We start from the raw sequence: 17,718 nt of genomic DNA, 5'->3' as shown, positions 1-17,718 counted from the left end.
TTCTGGGTATCTACATCGGGCTGCTCAGCTAAGAGCCTCGATACACTGAAACAGTCTAATATCCCCTGATGAGACTTTTGATGGGTCAGCCCTGTTGGTCTGTAGGGCCACAAAGACAGGCTTGCTGATACTCCAAAACAAACCTGAATGTTGCTAGAAGAGGCTGGAGGATGGAATATTAGAAGAACTACAACGACCTCTACCTCATACCATTTGAATGCCACAGCACTACAGCATGGGTGTTAGGTGGGAAAACGCAGACTAGCTTCCCTGGCTTTGGCCTCATCTTCCCACTCCGAAACACACATGCACGCGTGCGCGCGTGCACACGCGCGCACACACGCGCGCACACACACACACACATGCGTGCATTTTCACCTAAGCTTTTTAAGCAGATCATTTAACTGCTCTGAGCATTTTTTAAGCACATTTAAAGTCAGTTCTCAGTCATTCTTGCACGTTGTACCGTGGGTAGCTAATGTGGGAGAACTTTAGCAATAGGCCAATTATATTGCCCTGGAGTATTTAGAGCATGTCCCCTTGTCGGCAAGCTTGGTGATGGTCCAGTAGCCAGCTGGTCAGAAGAGAAAGGTTGTGGGTTCTTTTTTTTTTTTTTTTTTTAGTGAAAACACCCTGTTCAAAAGTTAGGTCTACAACTGAGGAAAGATATGTGACATGTCCTATATAATTTCCCTTTTGAGGGATGCATGCCCTGGCTTCCCAATTTAGGCATAGGTAACTGAGAAGTCATAGGAAACAAAGCAGTGTTTTATCTTTTCTACCAAATGGTGTCTTTATGTGGTCATTGGTAGTGATGTCTAATAAATGCGCTGATGATTTGTAAGTTCAATTTCTTGTTGGGGAAAAAGACTGTATCTAAATTCCTCTGTGGACACAAACATTATTTTCAAAATTTGTATTGATTTGGAAAAATGGCTTCCCAATGTAGGTTTAGGTGCAACTTTCAAAATTTGAGAACCCTTTATAAGGAAGTCCCTTGGCAGAAAACTAGTAACCCAAAATTGTCAATGAGAGCCAAGGCAGGACCCACTTCATGGGCCTGGCAACCTCTCAAGGCACACAGGACTCCCCACCCAGCTGGTCCTCCCCCCGATGTGTGGGGACTAGTGTTCTGAGGCCATTGTCTTGCAATTCTTAATAATTTACCTTTGAAATAGTGTCTTGTAAGTAAAGTCTAATGGGACAGCAAAAGCATGTGAGTGAGTGGGTGACGGCTTGGCACCTCTGGCAGTCCAGCCACTGTCTCCTCACCTCCCCAGGACCTGCTTCCTGCCCCTGGCGCCCCAGGACCCCTGGAAACCTGGCTATGGCTGTGGCTCTCCCCGTTCTGCCTCTCCTGGGGGCCTGGGTCAGGTGCAGAAAAGGTCATCTGCTCAGTGTACAACTCAGCAGATGCTTCCCACCCACCATGTCTTTAGCTCATCCCAGCAGGGAGGTTGCAGTCCCGTGGGTCCACCCATGTACCATGGTTTGGAACATCACCCTCGGGAAAGAGGAGACTGATTTCCCAGCCTCATACGAGGGACCTGCATTTTTATTTTGCACTGAGCCCCGCAAATTATGTTAGCAGACCCTGGTGCAGGGTGAAGCATGGATGAAGCACGAAAGGAGGAGGCTCCATAGATAGGCATAAAAGCACAGGGTATACTCGACCTTCTCCATGGGCTGGGCTGAGAGCAAAGACTTCATCCCTGGGTTGGAAACATCCTTGGGTTGATTTAAAAAGGCATTGTAAAAATTAGACAAGCCATTTTCAGGTGGTTTAAAATCTGTGTCTAAATGGTTTCAGTTCACTTTGATACATATCTCCATCGTTTTAAGAATACCAACCCATGGGGCACCTGGGTGGCTCCATCAGTTAAGCATCTGCCTTCCGCTTGGGTCATGATCCCAGGATCCTGGGATCGAGTCCCGCATCGGGCTCCCTGCTCAGTGGGGAGTCTGTTTCTCCCTCTGCCTGCAGCTGCCCCTGCTTGTGCTCTCTCTCTCTCTGTCAAATAAAATAGTTTAAAAAATACCAACTCACTATAGGATACATAAACACCAACATGCATGCATTTCTTCACATCCACATGTAAATGCATGCATATAGTCATACATATGTACACGCTAAAGAGCTGACCTGCAGGAGATGTGAAGGTGAGTTAGAGTCTTTGCCCTGGAAGAACTTATATTCTTGTAGAAATAGCAGTACTCAAGGAATAATCCATACCCCAAAGCTCCCTATATGCCAGTAGTATGTTGTGGAATTTTGCTTAAGTGTGTTTGATGACTCTCTTTTTTCATCTCTTTTCTGAGAGGAAGCATTTACCGAAGTGGAGACCTTAACTGGCCTAGATATCACAGGAGTTCAGCTCTGCTTTTATTAGATGGATGTGAAAACAAATGATAAAAAATTGTTGCAGGGAGACTGGAGAGAGATTTAGTAAATTCTGAGAAAGGAAAAAAAAATGTCTTTATGCTCCAGCGTACATAGACTAAGTCTGCTGGTAGAACAGAAGCGACTTCGGAATAATTCTGGTAGATATTACAAAAAAGTCTGCAGATAATCAAGTCCAAATAAGGGATTTGTAGGATTTCTTATTATACTTTATCGAGATATCTCAAATCTCCTCTTGACTTCTCATGCATATGTGCAGCCTTTAAATAAATATTAGCCTTGAGGACCACTGAGCGCCTAGACCCACCCTCAGAGAAAACTGGATTTCCCTCCACTAAGGGCCAGGGAATTCACCTGCCAAAAGAACCAAGAAGTTCATTTTTCACATGAATGTCATCAGACCTCTGTTCTCCAGGCTTCGATGAGTGAAGTTATAAGTACTTGTCAACAGGACTTGCAAAAACACACAAACCCTTATGTGAATGAATGAGCGTTTAATTTCCAAGTGCAGCTTATTACTCTAAACTGTCCAATTCCGCCAGGGGTCTGGGTAGTGTTCTGTACATAAATATGTGTGTGGCCGGCATCCTAAAGAAATCCCAACTGGCAAAAGCAGTGGCAAATGGTGGCAGTGGCTCTAAAAAGATTTTTATAGACACACCCACTCCCTGCTTGGCATTTTGTAATCTTGAAGAAATTGGAAGAAAGGGAAGTGTAATTGAGAGGGGCCTCTGCCCTGCTTAGCTGGGTTCACATCCCAGCATGAAATAATAATGCCTTCAACTGTCCATCTTATAATAAGAAACCTTGGCATCACCTCATTGGCCGGTGAAAACAGCAAACAGTGGGGAAGGAAGGTCCGAATACCAGAAGAAGCTGAGCTATCCCTGTGACCTTCATGTGATTATGTTCGTGCTAATGCATAGAGGACAGAAACCCAAACTCTCTCTCTCTCTGAAGAAACCAGTTTGTTAAATATGTATCAGTCGCTAACAAGGGAATCTTAGGCACCGAACCTGGGAGGGATGCCCAGCACAGGGGAGAAAGTGAAACTGGTTTACTCTCGATGAGCAATTCGTATTTGCAATTCTGGTTCCTTCTCAACCTATCCTGGCTTCGTATCCTCTTTGCAAAGGGAACAGGATAAGGCTCCAGAAAAGAGTATGCCCTCTCAGGATTAAAGATGTGATATTTGCTTCTTAAAATGACTTATTTGGAAAAGTCAATTCCCAAAAGGGCTTGGGGGGGGTGGCTGGGAGCATTTAATACTCTACTAGAATGTATACCTTTGTTACTTGTAGCGTAACTGGGAGGTGCCAAGCCTGGGTTTGCCTTAGTTAATGAAAATGCATTGTGTGAAGAAGAGGAAGCAGAAGAGGAAGAAGAGGAAGAAGAAAGAAGAAGAAGAAGAAGAAGAAGAAGAAGAAGAAGAAGAAGAAGAAGAAGAAGAAGAAGAAGAAGAAGAAGAAGAAGAAGAAGAATTATTTGCAAAAGAAAACGAACCTGATGGAAGGAACACAGTGAGGTCATTCAGGAGCTCCCACCTTGAGCTGGGTGGGAGGGTGGAACTTTCCAGGCTACTTGAGGAAGGCACCAAAGGGAGAAGAACAGAGTCTGCAGAGTCTCTCATTTCTGCAGACAGTCCTATCCCTCTGGAGCAGAGAGATCTGCAGGCAGCTTGGCAGGTTTCAGATATGAGATCAGCACCGGAAGGATGATATGGAATGACCCCATGCTCTGACAAGCAGGCATCTTAACAATTAAAAATAAGTTTTTTTTTAAATGTTTTATTTATTTATTCATAAGAGTCAGAGAGAGAGAGAGAGTGAAGCAGAGGCAGAGGGAGAAGCAGGCACCCCGCCTAGCAGGGAGCCGAATGCGGGACTCAATCCCAGGACCCTGGGATCATGACCTGAGCTGAAGACAGACGCTTAACCATCTAAGCCACCCAGGTGCTCCAAAAATAAGTTTTATCTGAGCATAATTCCCACTCAGTCTTTCAGCGTCTCACCATTTAGGGACCCATCCTTTCCGTAACAGGCTTACACTAAGGGTTCCAGTATCTCCAAAGAACTGACTCCTATTATATAGCTATTGAAATTTTTATATTATAATCCCTTTAAAATCCGTTTTCACAATCCTTGAATTACCTGGGAACAAATCCTAATTACAAAATTGACGTATTTGAGATGGTTCTTCCCCTTGCGAAGCTGGAAGTCAACCAGGATAAGATGGAAGAACACTCCGGGTGCAGGCACTTGGCAGGCCAGCTCATGCCCCACCTGCTATTCACGGAACTACTCATGCGTGGTTCCTCAGCACAAAGGAAATCTGGATTTGTGGGGGCAGCATCTACACCACTTGTCCCCTCTGTGGTCCTCAATCACTGCGGGTTTTAGAAAACACGCATGTGAGCCACCGCCACCCCTGTGCGGTCCCATCAGTAGCCTCATGAGTGATGAGAACCTCCGTGTTCAAGAGGCTCCCTGAGTGATTCTGATTCTCCATCCTGAGTAGGAACTACATGGTCCAAGCCCTGGTCTGTGAGAATTGGAAACTGTTTGCCGGTATCATTCTGTCGTATTTCCTGGTCACGTTACCATAGACTAAAGGATGCCTTCTGTGTAAACTCTAGCTTTGTGGGCTCTTACGGTCAGTTTCATACATTCATCAAATGATACGGAATACACAGGGTAGCATGGGCAGGAACGTGGAACGTATTTTAAGTTGACTTGGGGCAGGCGAATGTCATGAGCAAACTAAATAATATTGGGGCACTTGTGTGGCTCAGTTGGTTAAGCATCTGCCTCAGGCTTGGGTCCTGATCTCAGGGTCCTGGGATCAAGCCCCGCTTCAGTCTCTGCTCGGTGGGGAGTCTGCCTCTCCCTCTCACTCTCCCTCTGTTCTCTCTCTGTCTCTCTCAAATAAATAAATAAATAAATAAATAAATCTTTTAAAAATTAAATAATATTAAATGCATTAAAAACAAATAGAATCTTATAAAAGTAGTCAACAGAATTAGCACAAACCTGCACTGTCCCACAAAATCTGCAAATCTCTGCACTCATTTAATCCTTACAAACAGCAACCCTGTGAGGGAGGCACTATTATCATCCTGGACTTTTAGAGGAGGAAGCTGATACATAAAGAAGTTGGAAAACAAGTCCAAGTTCACATACCTAGTTAAGTGGCATAAACTGAGACCCAGGCAGAGCTTAAAGTTTATTTTATTTTATTTTTTTAAAGATTTTATTTATTTATTTGACAGAGAGAGACATAGCGAGAGCAGGAACACAAGCAGGGGGAGTGGGAGAGGGAGAAGAAGGCTTCCCGCAGAGCAGGGAGCCCGATGTGGGACTCCATCCCAGGACCCTGGGATCATGACCTGAGCCGAAGGCAGATGCTTAACGGCTGAGCCATCCAGGCACCCAGAGCTTAAAGTTTAAAAGAGCCCTTGCTTTTAACCCAGACACCAAACCGCTTTTCGTCTCTAAACTGGAATCGAGGTAGAATTTGCCAATAAGCTAATAATTTAAAGATATTTCCAAGGCTTATACTAAACAATAGTAAAGAGTCAAGTGGATGGCAATACCTATCTTCTGTGAATTCTACCGCCCCCAGATTAAAAGCCAGACCTCTCTTTCCATTGAGTGAAGATTTCAATCGGTGCAAATGCCCTGCTTGCATTAGGGCCTGGGTGTGCAGAGCGGAGACCGTCCCTGCTCTACTAAAGCTCAAAGGCACTGCCAGAAAAATGCAGCCTATTACATTCACAACAGGCCACAGAGAACTCTCTGGGCATCCCTGATCTTGGAGAGGTAACGTGTTTCCTAGGATCCTGATCAGGAGGAACCTGCCCAGCCTGTTTAAGTTCATGTTTTAACGTCTGTGGTCGTGGAAATAGGTGACCTCAGAGTCTGCTAACGCACAGCTACGTGCTGCTTCGAATCTCACGGCAACCCTTAGCCAACGTCATTTATTCATTCTGACTGCTGGCTTCCCCCCTCTGGCTCCGAGAAGGTCCCTGACTTGGGAGCTGCCTTCCAACCAGACAGATTATTTTATGGTCCTACAAGGTTAAGCATGATACATGTGTTTGGGGGGAAACGGAGATGCACATTAAGAAGAAACATTACTTTTTGATCCAGGCAGGAGAGCATACATAATCTCCTCTAAAGCCTGTGAAAGACTTCATTTTACACATGCAATTGTATGGACTTGCCCCGTACTGCACTGAACATGGTTTTTGAGAATCACCAGCCTCAAGACAAGCTGCCCTGTGTTGGGGAGGGCCTCCAGCAACAAAGAATAAATTGTAAGCAAATGTAATCTCTGTAAAGTTACGGGCAACCAACAACTTCTTGTTGATACAGTGCCTGTATGGGACAGATCCTGAACCTTACAATGGTATATCCTTAAGGACAAGGTCCAAAAGTGGGCCTGGTGCGCATGAAAAAAATTTGAGGCCGGAGGGCCTGGTACAGTATATAGAAATGTTTTGAAATTTAAGACATGTATGTGTTTTAATGGTGCAGAAGAGGTTTTCCCACTTCCTGTGTATCGCAAAACTCTTTTCGCAGTCCAGTGTCAAAATCCATGCCCAGTGGGGATGGGGCAGCCACCCCAAATTTTAAATTTTCTACAAAAACTAAACCAAAGTGGGTTTTTAGCTATTTCAGAATATACCTAAGTGACCAAAAGAATCCCTTGGGGACCTGGATTTGCTCTATAAAAGTACACAAAGCTCTGCTGAGAATTTTAAGGCAAAATTGGACTTGATTATACAAGAGCAGAAAATACGAGATTTACCCAGCAAAGCGCACCGTTTAAAGTGCCCTACTACTCAAGCATAATGAGTACATCGCATATAAAAAATTGAGAAGAAAGGTCTCGTGCACATTATGAGGAAATTGTTGGCATCTCATGATGGGTCATTTTACCCTTGTTATTAAATGACAGCAATCATTAAAATGCCAAACATATTTTGACAGAATTCACTTTATAAAATGTCAGCAAGTCTGTGTTTTTATTAGTTTGTTCCAAATCAATTTAGAAATTTCAATAGAATGCTTGTAAGTATTCCCTAAGCAATGTCCATTCCTGACTTTCTGCACAAAAAAATATTACAAATTAATCAGATTTCCAGATTTCTGCATAATGGCTTTGCACATTTATTGCTTAATCTTATTATAAAATGCTGTTATGATTGACACATCGCAGTGGAGATAGAAGCCAATTGAATAATATGTAGCAGTCAATTTTATTTGTAGCTTAATGTGCTGAAATATATTTTTCCACATTTCCATTATTTATAAGCCTGTCCCTTTGGAGAATATATAGAAGAATTTGTTTTAAATGAGCCAATAATACCTTCTTTAAAATTTATAAGCATGACAGAATCATATCTTTTTTTCTTGGCTGTCCATGGCATGCCAGTAAACAGGGTTTGAATTGTCTCCCACTTGCTATTCATAGAACAAACATCAGGAAAGAGGATCTCGTTAAGGGTGGCTTGGAATTGGATTTCAACCACCAAGAAAACAAAAGCTACTGAGTCAAACCCCTCAAAAATTGCAGCCGGGTCTATTTAGTGATTTTTGTTTGCCTATTCATCTGTTTATGGTTCCTGCCGCTATCCTACCTGCTCCAGTCTGTCCTGAAACAAAGCACACGAATGCACACAGAGAAACTACACTGTTCTAAGAAGATGTGAAAGACTTGCTGTTTTGGTGGGATTTCATTTCTCGTGCTTTGGCATCCAACAGGATTTTGGCACAGGAAGGAAGCTGTGTTCCCCCTGCGTAGCACAGCGGGGCTCCCTGGAGTTAGTGTGTTATTCCTACCGTTTCCGTTAGCACCCAGGAAACTTGCTTCAGGAGATCCCTGTGCTGTCCAGGGTATCAGCTAAGGTGACATTGAAGAAAGCTGTCTCTGGAAAACACATTCATACGAGTTGGTGTCTGCCCTGGGTATGGAGAAAAGGCTTAAGGGTCTACAACCATATTAAGGGATAATATAGATGTACTTGGTCATGTCTCACGCGTTCTCTGGCTTTGGGAAATTAGATTAGCTGTTGCCCGCCTGTGCATAAAGGATGCAGCTTCCCACCCGCGCAATACATTGGCACACGCCGTGCAAACTGATGGATCATGCAAGCCTATTAGCGCGACTGATGATGGTGTCACTTTCCCCCGTCACAGCCTTCTCCCTCCCGGAATGACTGGCCATCCTGAATATCCGTTAGCATAATTTATGCAGTTGACAAGTGATTTGAGCACTGCAGCTATTGATAAACCGCTCTGGCATGTCATCTGTACCTTAATGTTATGTGACATCACAGGAAAATGGGGTCATGGGCAGTTCCCGGGCTGGATCTTCTATTAAAGGGAGCACTTCTCTTTTGAATTCCAGGGGCCAGAGGAAACCCGGCTCTGTCAGACCCAGGCACTCCTGACCAACACCAGGCCAGTCAGACCCATCCCCCTTTCCCGGTTGGGCCGCAGGTCAGTATCTCTCAACTGCTTTTCCATAAGGCTGCATTTAGGTTGGTTTAACCATATAAATAACTGAATAAATAGTAATGAGTTAAATCCAATCAACTCCAACAGAGCAAACACGGTGATAAATTTTTGTGTGGGAAACTGTATGACTGCATTATTTATTAAAGGCCATCAAGGAAAAAAAAGTGTTTGCAGAACTCCTCTCTTTAAAGGCAATGTTGGTTTTAATCATTAGGAAACTTTTTTTTCCCTTCTTAAAACCCACTTACCACTGTGCCGTTGGTTACCATGCGGTTTTCTAGAAAGTAAAACTTTAATGACTGGAGTGTGAAGAAAATTAAGTTATTTCAACCTTACTATAGCCATTTTTGAAATATAGGATGTGATTTAATATAAAAAAGTTAATGCAATTTTAATGCAAGTTCAGCTTATTGGGTTTGACAATACTGTACATCACATACAGCTCTTGCATTAATAAAGAAATACATTCATTATTTTTTAAAGTCCAATATTTGTTTTTTGCAGCCTGGTGTGGTTATATGGAGGTGTAGAACACAATTATAAGATCTAGGCTCTTGGCTGTGGTTGTTTTAGCTCTGGCATTTAGTGGGAAGCTTTCGGAGTTCACCTGCTTTTCTGGGAGAAGAGGTGACTATGGGAACCTGTCTCTCCCCTTTGTGGTCATTGTTCCTGCAAATTAATCACTTTCAGCACTTTGAGGGAGCACCATTTCAAGACTTGGAAACCCAAGGGTAGGGCTTGGGTTGGTCCTCACTTTTGTTCCAGCAGCCACCAAGTCTCCCTGTGGTCTCAGGTCCTAACATCTGTCTCAGAGCACCGATGCCTTGGTGCTCAAGGACAGAAAGCCTGGGGAGGTGTCTGCTCATTTATGGAAGCCCAGAGAGGGTTCTCCTGGGAATCTCGGAAGCCGGAATCTCCTGGCTATGCCTTTTCTAAAATTTTCATGCTTGTGACAGTGTGTGTGTGTGTGTGTGTGTGTGTGAACATACCAGGGGTGACAAACTCATGCCTCTGGGTCAGATAAGTGCGGGACAGACCCAGACAGTGAGACGTGGTGGGCACCTTGATAAGCTGGAGAATGCATGCCCTGCTTCAACCCCCAAGAATTCAATTTAAAAAAATACTACATGCCAAACCCCCCAAATCTCTGACCCGTGTAGTCTAAGAACCATTTGCTTCCCCTCTTATCATGATATTACTGTGGGCAGTGATATAACATCAGTGATCTGAGGACCAGTTTATCGTTTTGTACTTACTCTTAAAAAATGTTTGTTTTGTGCTTTAGAGTAGCTTTATTACTTTTTTTTTAAAGAGAGGCAGTTACTTCATGTGAATTTAGTAGACTCTAACAAACAGATTAGGAGCGAGGCCCATGGAATCTGGAGTAGTCTAGAACCAAGCTGCATCTGTTGTCCCAGGGCTTCTGCAAGGCCTCCCCAGAAGGAGCTGTGATGGGAGTCTGTAGGCAGCGGCCAGAGAGTGGGGTCAGCCCTCCTCCCCTCATTCTGCAAATAGAGCAGCCCCACTTCTCTGAATCAGTTCGTGCATGAGAGGGCATGGCCAGAAAGGGGTGAGCCATGGGCTCTGGAGCAGCCTGCCTTGACATGATCCCCCCACACCCACCAGATATGGGGCTTTGGGCAACTTACTAATCCTTCTGTATCTCCTTGGTAGGACAACCACATTCATATGCCCATGGCAATATTAGAATAGTGCCTGCCTGTAATTCACTGGGTTTTGTACTCTGCCTCCATTTACTTACCTTTTATTTTATAGAATCATGCTGCATCAAAAACAAAAAAGTTGAAACCCCTCCATAAGAGTTTTGTCTTGGTTCCTCCAGAAGAAAAATGGACACGGCATTATGTGTCACGTGGTTCCCAAAAGGGTGCAATGAAGGCATTGCATCGAAGTCTGTAAGACCAACAACCCTTCTGGTCATGTGGCCTGGCCAGCGCAGGAATCCTTCCAAGGTCATCCTGGTGAAGAGCCCACATCTGGGCTCAAATCTGCCTAGTGCCCAAAGTGCACACCAATGAGGCTGTCTGTCCACATCAAACAATGGCTAATGGATAAACAGTGGACACAAACTCTTGTTTCTAATCTTGTATGAACTGAGCAAAGAATGTTAGAGTAATAGCAAAAGACATCTTTAAAAAGATTTGCCAACTTACCCACCTCAAATGTCTTTGTTTTCCTATACTTTTTTCAGAACTCTTAATGTACACACACAATTTTACCATTTTAATGATTTCATTGTCATTGCTTAATGATTATCCAGTTTATTTTAGGTATTCTCATACTAGAAACATTTTCTATTTTTCTGAAAGAGGCGCCATAATGATCCACTTTAAAGACTGTGTAATACCTTGTCGAGTTTAGCACTATAACAAAGTATTTTTCAACATTTATATATTTTTAAATGTAATGCATGTTTTCATGCATTTATCTTTTGTCTTTTTGAATGGTATCTTCAGGCTCCATCCCAGGAGTATATTCTGAGTCAAAAGGGGTTGAATATTTCTGCAGCTCTTGATATAGATTTCCAAATTGCTTTCCAAAAGGCTTATGATTGTGCATATGTCCTAAATCCACATAATGGTGTCACTAAAGACCTACCAGTGTGCTGTAACTCTTTTACATCATTTTTGCTGCTAATAAATAAAAATAGCATTTTATTGCTACTTTTGAGCCCAAACAAAACAAAACAAAAAAACCCCAAAACAACAACAAAAAAAACACCTCTGATGCCAATGAGTTCTTTCTGGAACAACAGAGAACAAATTAGCAAGGAATTTCAAATACGTAAGGTTAAGACCAAATGGAAATTCATTGGAAAAATAATATATAAGTGTAAGGTATTACTTTTAAAGGTATTTGAGTTCCTCAAAAGAAATCCGAACCCAATGAAATTTTCCAAAGAAATAAATGAAATGTGATTTCAATTTTTTTTCCCTACTGGTTCATCCTGGAACAGAGCGTGTATATTTGCTCCTTGTTCAGGAAATTTCTGACCCTGCTAGAAGAACTAGACCCCTAGAAGAAAATGCTCTGGAAGGCCATGTCTTGGTTCCACTGGAAAGTGAGCTAGGATTGTCTGTTTCTTTGCAGCCACTTCTGACAGCACAACAGTTAGCCTCGGCTGTCGCTGGCGTCATGCCGGGAGGCACGCCGGCCCTCAACCAGCCCATCCTTATCCCCTTCAACATGGCCGGACAGCTCGGAGGACAACAAGGACTGGTCCTCACTCTGCCTACCGCGAATCTCACCAACATCCAAGGGCTGGTAGCAGCCGCTGCAGCCGGAGGCATTATGACTCTACCACTGCAAAATCTACAAGGTAACCCATTGTTTCTGTGTGCCCTGTAGGGCTCTATCCGTGGCCGGTGTTCTCTGCAATGCTCACATGCCCCCGATGGTGAATGTGGTTCAGAGCTGCTCCCACTAGCAAGGGAGATGGAAGGCTTGTGTAGGAAGCCAAGCTCCACGTTGTATGTGAATCCCAACCTTGCTCAAGCCATGGGCTTTATCAGTCCTTGTGTCCTGGCATTGATTTGCAACCTTTCAGGTCTTCTAGAGGCACCCGTGAGCACTCATTGCACAACACGTCGAAAACTTAGATGTAAAATTATTGTGTTGTTATTTGAGGACCTGGGTTATGATCTCATGACTTCTTCAGTGTAGCCATCTGCAAAGAAAGGTTATACATGATTTGTTTGTGTGGGAAGTGGTTGGAACATCTCCAGTACAAGGTAGACTTTGGAAGTCTTAATTTAATTATTGTTTTCTTGCTAAGTATTTTTAGTTATAAATATTAAACAGAAAGTATATTATTTGGGTTTGTACTTCGTAATGAGAAAAACATACTTGTAGATCGAGCCTTTATATTACGTGGGCATTTAACAAGAGCTAGATTCATTTAACTCTGGAAGGGTAGTTCTTCTGGTTCTACAAAAGTTTTCACTTTTCTGGGAAAGATTCGCTAACACTGATTGATAGACTGATTTACAAAAGACTCTGTTGAAGGAAGAATTTTATGGTAAAAAATGGCCTGAATATGATACGATTAGGATGCCTAACAAAGAGAAAACAAATGTGTTTTGGGCTGCTCAAAGGTGTTTGTTTTCCCCATTGATATGAATGTTAGCAATTAGAAAGAAAAAAAAATTTTTTTTTTTTTGGCAGAGTGAGAGTTTGATGGGGTAAATTATAAGAGTAACAATTTAAAGTACTTTCTGTAGTTGGTCAAATGTCGGAGCTCCTTATGGTCAGAGCATCAGCCCAAAGATTAAGAAATAAACCACATAAAAACTGGTTAACTCTTGACCCAAACCTTTTTACACACCGTATGTTCTAATATCCCACCTACTGTTGCCACTTCTTGACTTTCCCTTTAATGTTTAAAACGAAGTCTCTCTCATACCATTAAATTGTGCCAAGAAACCTGCCATTCATAAATCATGCATGCCCAGGACACGCTAATGCACAAACTTTACTTGTTTCAAATTTGAGAGTGCCTGGTAGCCAGGATCTCAAGATTAAGCAAATAAGGCAGGAATAAACAAGGTGAAAGCAGAAGCAACAAAGTGTAGGAAGAGGCTTTCTAATGTAGGTGGATGATGAAATCTTAATGAAGAAATGGGCATTATCAAAATGCAACCTTCCATTTGCAACATTTTGTGCCTATGGGAGTATTGACTATTATAAATAAACATAAGCTCACAGAGCTCCTAGGTCATGAATTAATCTTGCTTGGTTAAAATAGATGCTAAAGTCAGAGTCCAAAAACTCAGGCTTGTTGTATCTTTATTATGGTTTGGTATTCCTAGGATTTTAGTACCTGGTTATTTTAAGGGCTCAAAGTTAGCGACTGTGGACTAATGTGGAATGTGGACTTCCATCAAGATTTTTCTCTTTTCTTTAAATATCAAATTGTGGATTAGCTTATAGTTTGGAATTTGGTTCTTTTTGGCACCTTTGGTTTCAGAAAAGAAATCCTAAGATTTGTGTCCTGAGTAAGTCGGTTCAGTAAGAGTGCTAACTCTGTTTACTCCTTGGTGCTTTTATTTTTTATGTTATGTTAATCACCATACATTATATCATTAGTTTTTGATGTAGTGTTCCATGATTCATTGTTTGCATATAACACCCAGTGCTCCATGCAGTACGTGCCCTCTTTAATACCCATCACCAGGCTAACCCATCCCCCCACCCCCTTCCCTCTGGAACCCTCAGTTTGTTTCTCAGAGTCCATAGTCTCTCATGGTTCGTCTCCCCCTCTGACTTCCCCCCTTCATTCTTCCCTTCCTGCTATCTTCTTCTTCTTTTTTTTTTAACATATAATTTATTATTTGTTTCAGAGGGACAGGTCTGTCATTCGACAGTCTTACACAATTCACACCACTCACCATAGCACAAACCCTCCCCAATGTCTATCACCCAGCCACCCCATCCCTCCCACCCCCCACCACTCCAGCAACCCTCGGTTTGTTTCCTGAGATTAAGAATTCTTGATATCAGTGAGGTCATATGATACATGTCTTTCTCTGATTGACTTATTTCGCTCCACATAATACCCTCGAGTTCCATCCACATCATTGCAAATGGCAAGATCTCATTCCTTTTGAGGGCTGCATAATATTCCATTGTATATATATATACCACAACTTTAGCCATTCATCTGTCGATGGACATCTTGGCTCTTCCCAAAGTTTGACTGTTGTGGACATTGCTGCTATAAACATCGGGGCACACGTACCCCTTTGGATCCCTACATTTCTAACTTTGGGGTAAATACCCAGTAGTGCCATTGCTGGATCATATTGTAGCTCTATTTTCAACTTTTTGAGGAAATTCCATACTGTTTTCCAGCGTGGCTGCACCAGCTTGCATTCCCACCAACAGTGTAGGACAGTTCCCCTTTCTCCGCATCCCTGCCAACGTCTGTCATTTCCTGACTTGTTAATTTTAGCCATTCTGACTGGTGTGATGTGGTATCTCATTGAGGTTTTGATTTGGATTTCCCTGATGCTGAGCGATGTTGAGCACTTTTTCATATGTCTATTGGCCATTAGGATGTCTTCTTTGGAAAAATGTCTGTTCATGTCTTCTGCCCATTTCTTGATTGGATCATTTGTTCTTTGGGTGTTGAGTTTGATGAACTTCTTTATAGATTTTGGATACTAACCCTTTATCTGATATGTCATTTGCAAATATCTTCTCCCAGTCTGTTGGCTGTCTTTTGGTTTTGTTGACTGTTTCTTTTGCTGTGCAAACGCTTTTTATCTTGATGAAGTCCCAATAGTTCATTTTTGCCCTTGCTTCCCTTGCCTTTGGTGATGTTTCTAAGAAGAAGTTGCTGCAGCTGAGGTCGAAAAAGTTGCTGCCTGTGTTCTCCTTTAGGATGTTGATGGACTCCTGTCTCACATTTAGGTCTTTCAACCATTTGGAGTCTATTTTTGTGTGTGGTGTAAGGAAATGGTCCAGTTTCATTCTTCTGCATGTGGCTGTCCAATTTTCCCAACACCCATTTGTTGAAGAGACTGTCTTTTTTCCACTGGACATTCTTTCCTGCTTTGTCAAAGGTAAGTTGACCATAGAGTTGAGGGTCCATTTCTGGGCTCTCTATTCTGTTCCATTGATCTATGTGTCTGTTTTTGTGCCAGTACAATACTGTCTTGATGATTACAGCTTTGTAATAGAGCTGGAAGTCTGGAATTGTGATGCCACCAGCTTTGCTTTTCTTTTTCAACATTCCTCTGGCTATTCGGGGTCTTTTCTGGTTCCATACAAATTTTAGGATTATTTGCTCCATTTCTTTGAAAAAAGTGGATGGTATTTTGATAGGGATTGCATTGAACGTGTAGATTGCTCTAGGTAGCATTGATATCTTCACAATGTTTGTTCTTCCAATCCATGAGCATGGGACGTTTTTCCATTTCTTTGTGTCTTCTTCAATTTCTTTCATGAGTATTTTATAGTTTTCTGAGTACAGATTCTTTGCCTCTGTGGTTAGATTTATTCCTAGGTATCTTATGGTTTTGGGTGCAATTGTAAATGGGATAGACTCCTTGATTTGTCTCTCTTCTGTCTTGTTGTTGGTGTATAGGAATGCCACTGATTTCTGTGCATTGATTTTATAGCCTGCCACTTGACTGAATTCCTGTATGAGTTCTAGCAGTTTTGGGGTGGAGTCTTTTGGGTTTTCCACATAAAGTTTCATATCATCTGCAAAGAGTGAGAGTTTGACTTCTTCTTTGCTGATTCGGATGCCTTTTATTTCTTTTTGTTGTCTGATTGCTGTGGCTAGGACTTCTAATACTATGTTGAATAGCAGTGGTGAGAGTGGACATCCCTGCCACATTCCTGACCTTAGGGGGAAAGCTCTCAGTTTTTCCCCATTGAGAATGATATTCGCTGTGGGTTTTTCATAATGGCTTTTATGATATTGAGGTATGTACCCTCTATCCTTATACTCTGAAGAGTTTTGATCAAGGAAGGATGCTGTACTTTGTCAGATGCTTTTTCTGCATCTATTGAGAGGATCATATGGGTCTTGTTCTTTCTTTTATTAATGTATTGTATCACATTGATTGATTTGCGGATGTTGAACCAACCTTGCATCCCAGGGATAAATCCCACTTGGTCATGGTGAATAATCCTTTGAATGTACTGTTGGATCCTATTGGCTCGTATTTTGGTGAGAATTTTTGCATCCATGTTCATCAAGGATATTGGTCTGTAATTCTCCTTTTTGATGGGGTCTTTGTCTGGTTTGGGGATCAAGGTAATGGTGGCCTCATAAAACGAGTTTGGAAGTTTTCCTTCCATTTCTATTTTTTGGAACAGTTTCAGGAGAATAGGTATTAATCCTTCTTGAAATGTTTGGTAGAATTCCCCTGGGAAGCCATCTGGCCCCGGGCTTTTGTTTGTTGGGAGATTTTTGATGACTGCTTCAATTTCCTTAGTGGTTATAAGTCTGTTCAGGTTTTCTATTTCTTTCTGGTTCAGTTTTGGTAGTTGATACATCTCTAGGAATGCACCCATTTCTTCCAGGTTATCTAATTTGCTGGCATAGAGTTGCTCATAATATGTTCTTATAATTGTTTGTATTTCTTTGGTGTTGGTTGTGATCTCTCCTCTTTCATTCATGATTTTCTTAATTTGGGTCATTTCTCTTTTCTTTTTGATAAGTCTGGCCAGGGGTTTATCAATCTTGTTAATTCTTTCAAAGAACCAGCTCCTAGTTTCGTTGATCTGTTCTACTGTTCTTTTGGTTTCTATTTCATTGATTTCTGCTCTGATCTTTATAATTTCTCTTCTCCTGCTGGGTTTAGGCTTTATTTGCTGTTCTTTCTCCAGCTCCTTTAGGTGTAGGGTTAGGTTGTGTATTTGAGACCTTCCTTGTTTCTTGAGAAAGGCTTGTATTGCTATACACTTTCCTCTTAGGACTGCCTTTGCTGCATCCCAAAGATTTTGAACAGCTGTGTTTTCATTTTCATTTGTTTCGATGAATTTTTCAAATTCTTCTTTAATTTCCTGGTTGACCCATTCATTCTTTAGTAGGATGCTCTTTAGCCTCCATGTATTTGAGTTCTTTCCGACTTTCTTCTTGTGACTGAGTTCTAGTTTCAAAGCATTGTGGTCTGAAAATATGCAGGGAATGATCCCAGTCTTTTGGTACCGGTTCAGACCTGATTTGTGACCTAGGATGTGATCTATTCTGGAGAATGTTCCATGGGCACTAGAGAAGAATGTGTATTCTGTTGCTTTGGGATGGTATGTTCTGAATATGTC

General features: G+C 42.1%; 1 protein-coding gene across 4 annotated transcripts in view; it reads left to right on the top strand.

The window, feature by feature from the left end:
* Positions 1–17,718, top strand: part of POU6F2 (POU class 6 homeobox 2) — a 473,745-nt gene that overhangs the window by 213,152 nt on the left and 242,875 nt on the right. For all 4 annotated transcript variants that reach the window (XM_088018442.1, XM_088018441.1, XM_028108923.1 and 1 more), the window contains exons 3-4: positions 8,813–8,904; positions 12,034–12,262. In XM_088018442.1, coding sequence (XP_087874568.1) covers positions 8,813–8,904; positions 12,034–12,262 — 321 coding nt within the window. The remainder of the gene's footprint in view (positions 1–8,812; positions 8,905–12,033; positions 12,263–17,718) is intronic.

Source organism: Eumetopias jubatus, unplaced genomic scaffold, assembly GCF_037043125.1.
Source record: "Eumetopias jubatus isolate StellerSeaLion01/CBP00866 unplaced genomic scaffold, mEumJub1_p1.0 scaffold_14, whole genome shotgun sequence".
NCBI classification, from domain to species: domain Eukaryota; kingdom Metazoa; phylum Chordata; class Mammalia; order Carnivora; family Otariidae; genus Eumetopias; species Eumetopias jubatus.
Note: the sequence above shows the minus strand (reverse complement) of the source record. Positions and strands in the feature narration are given on the sequence as shown.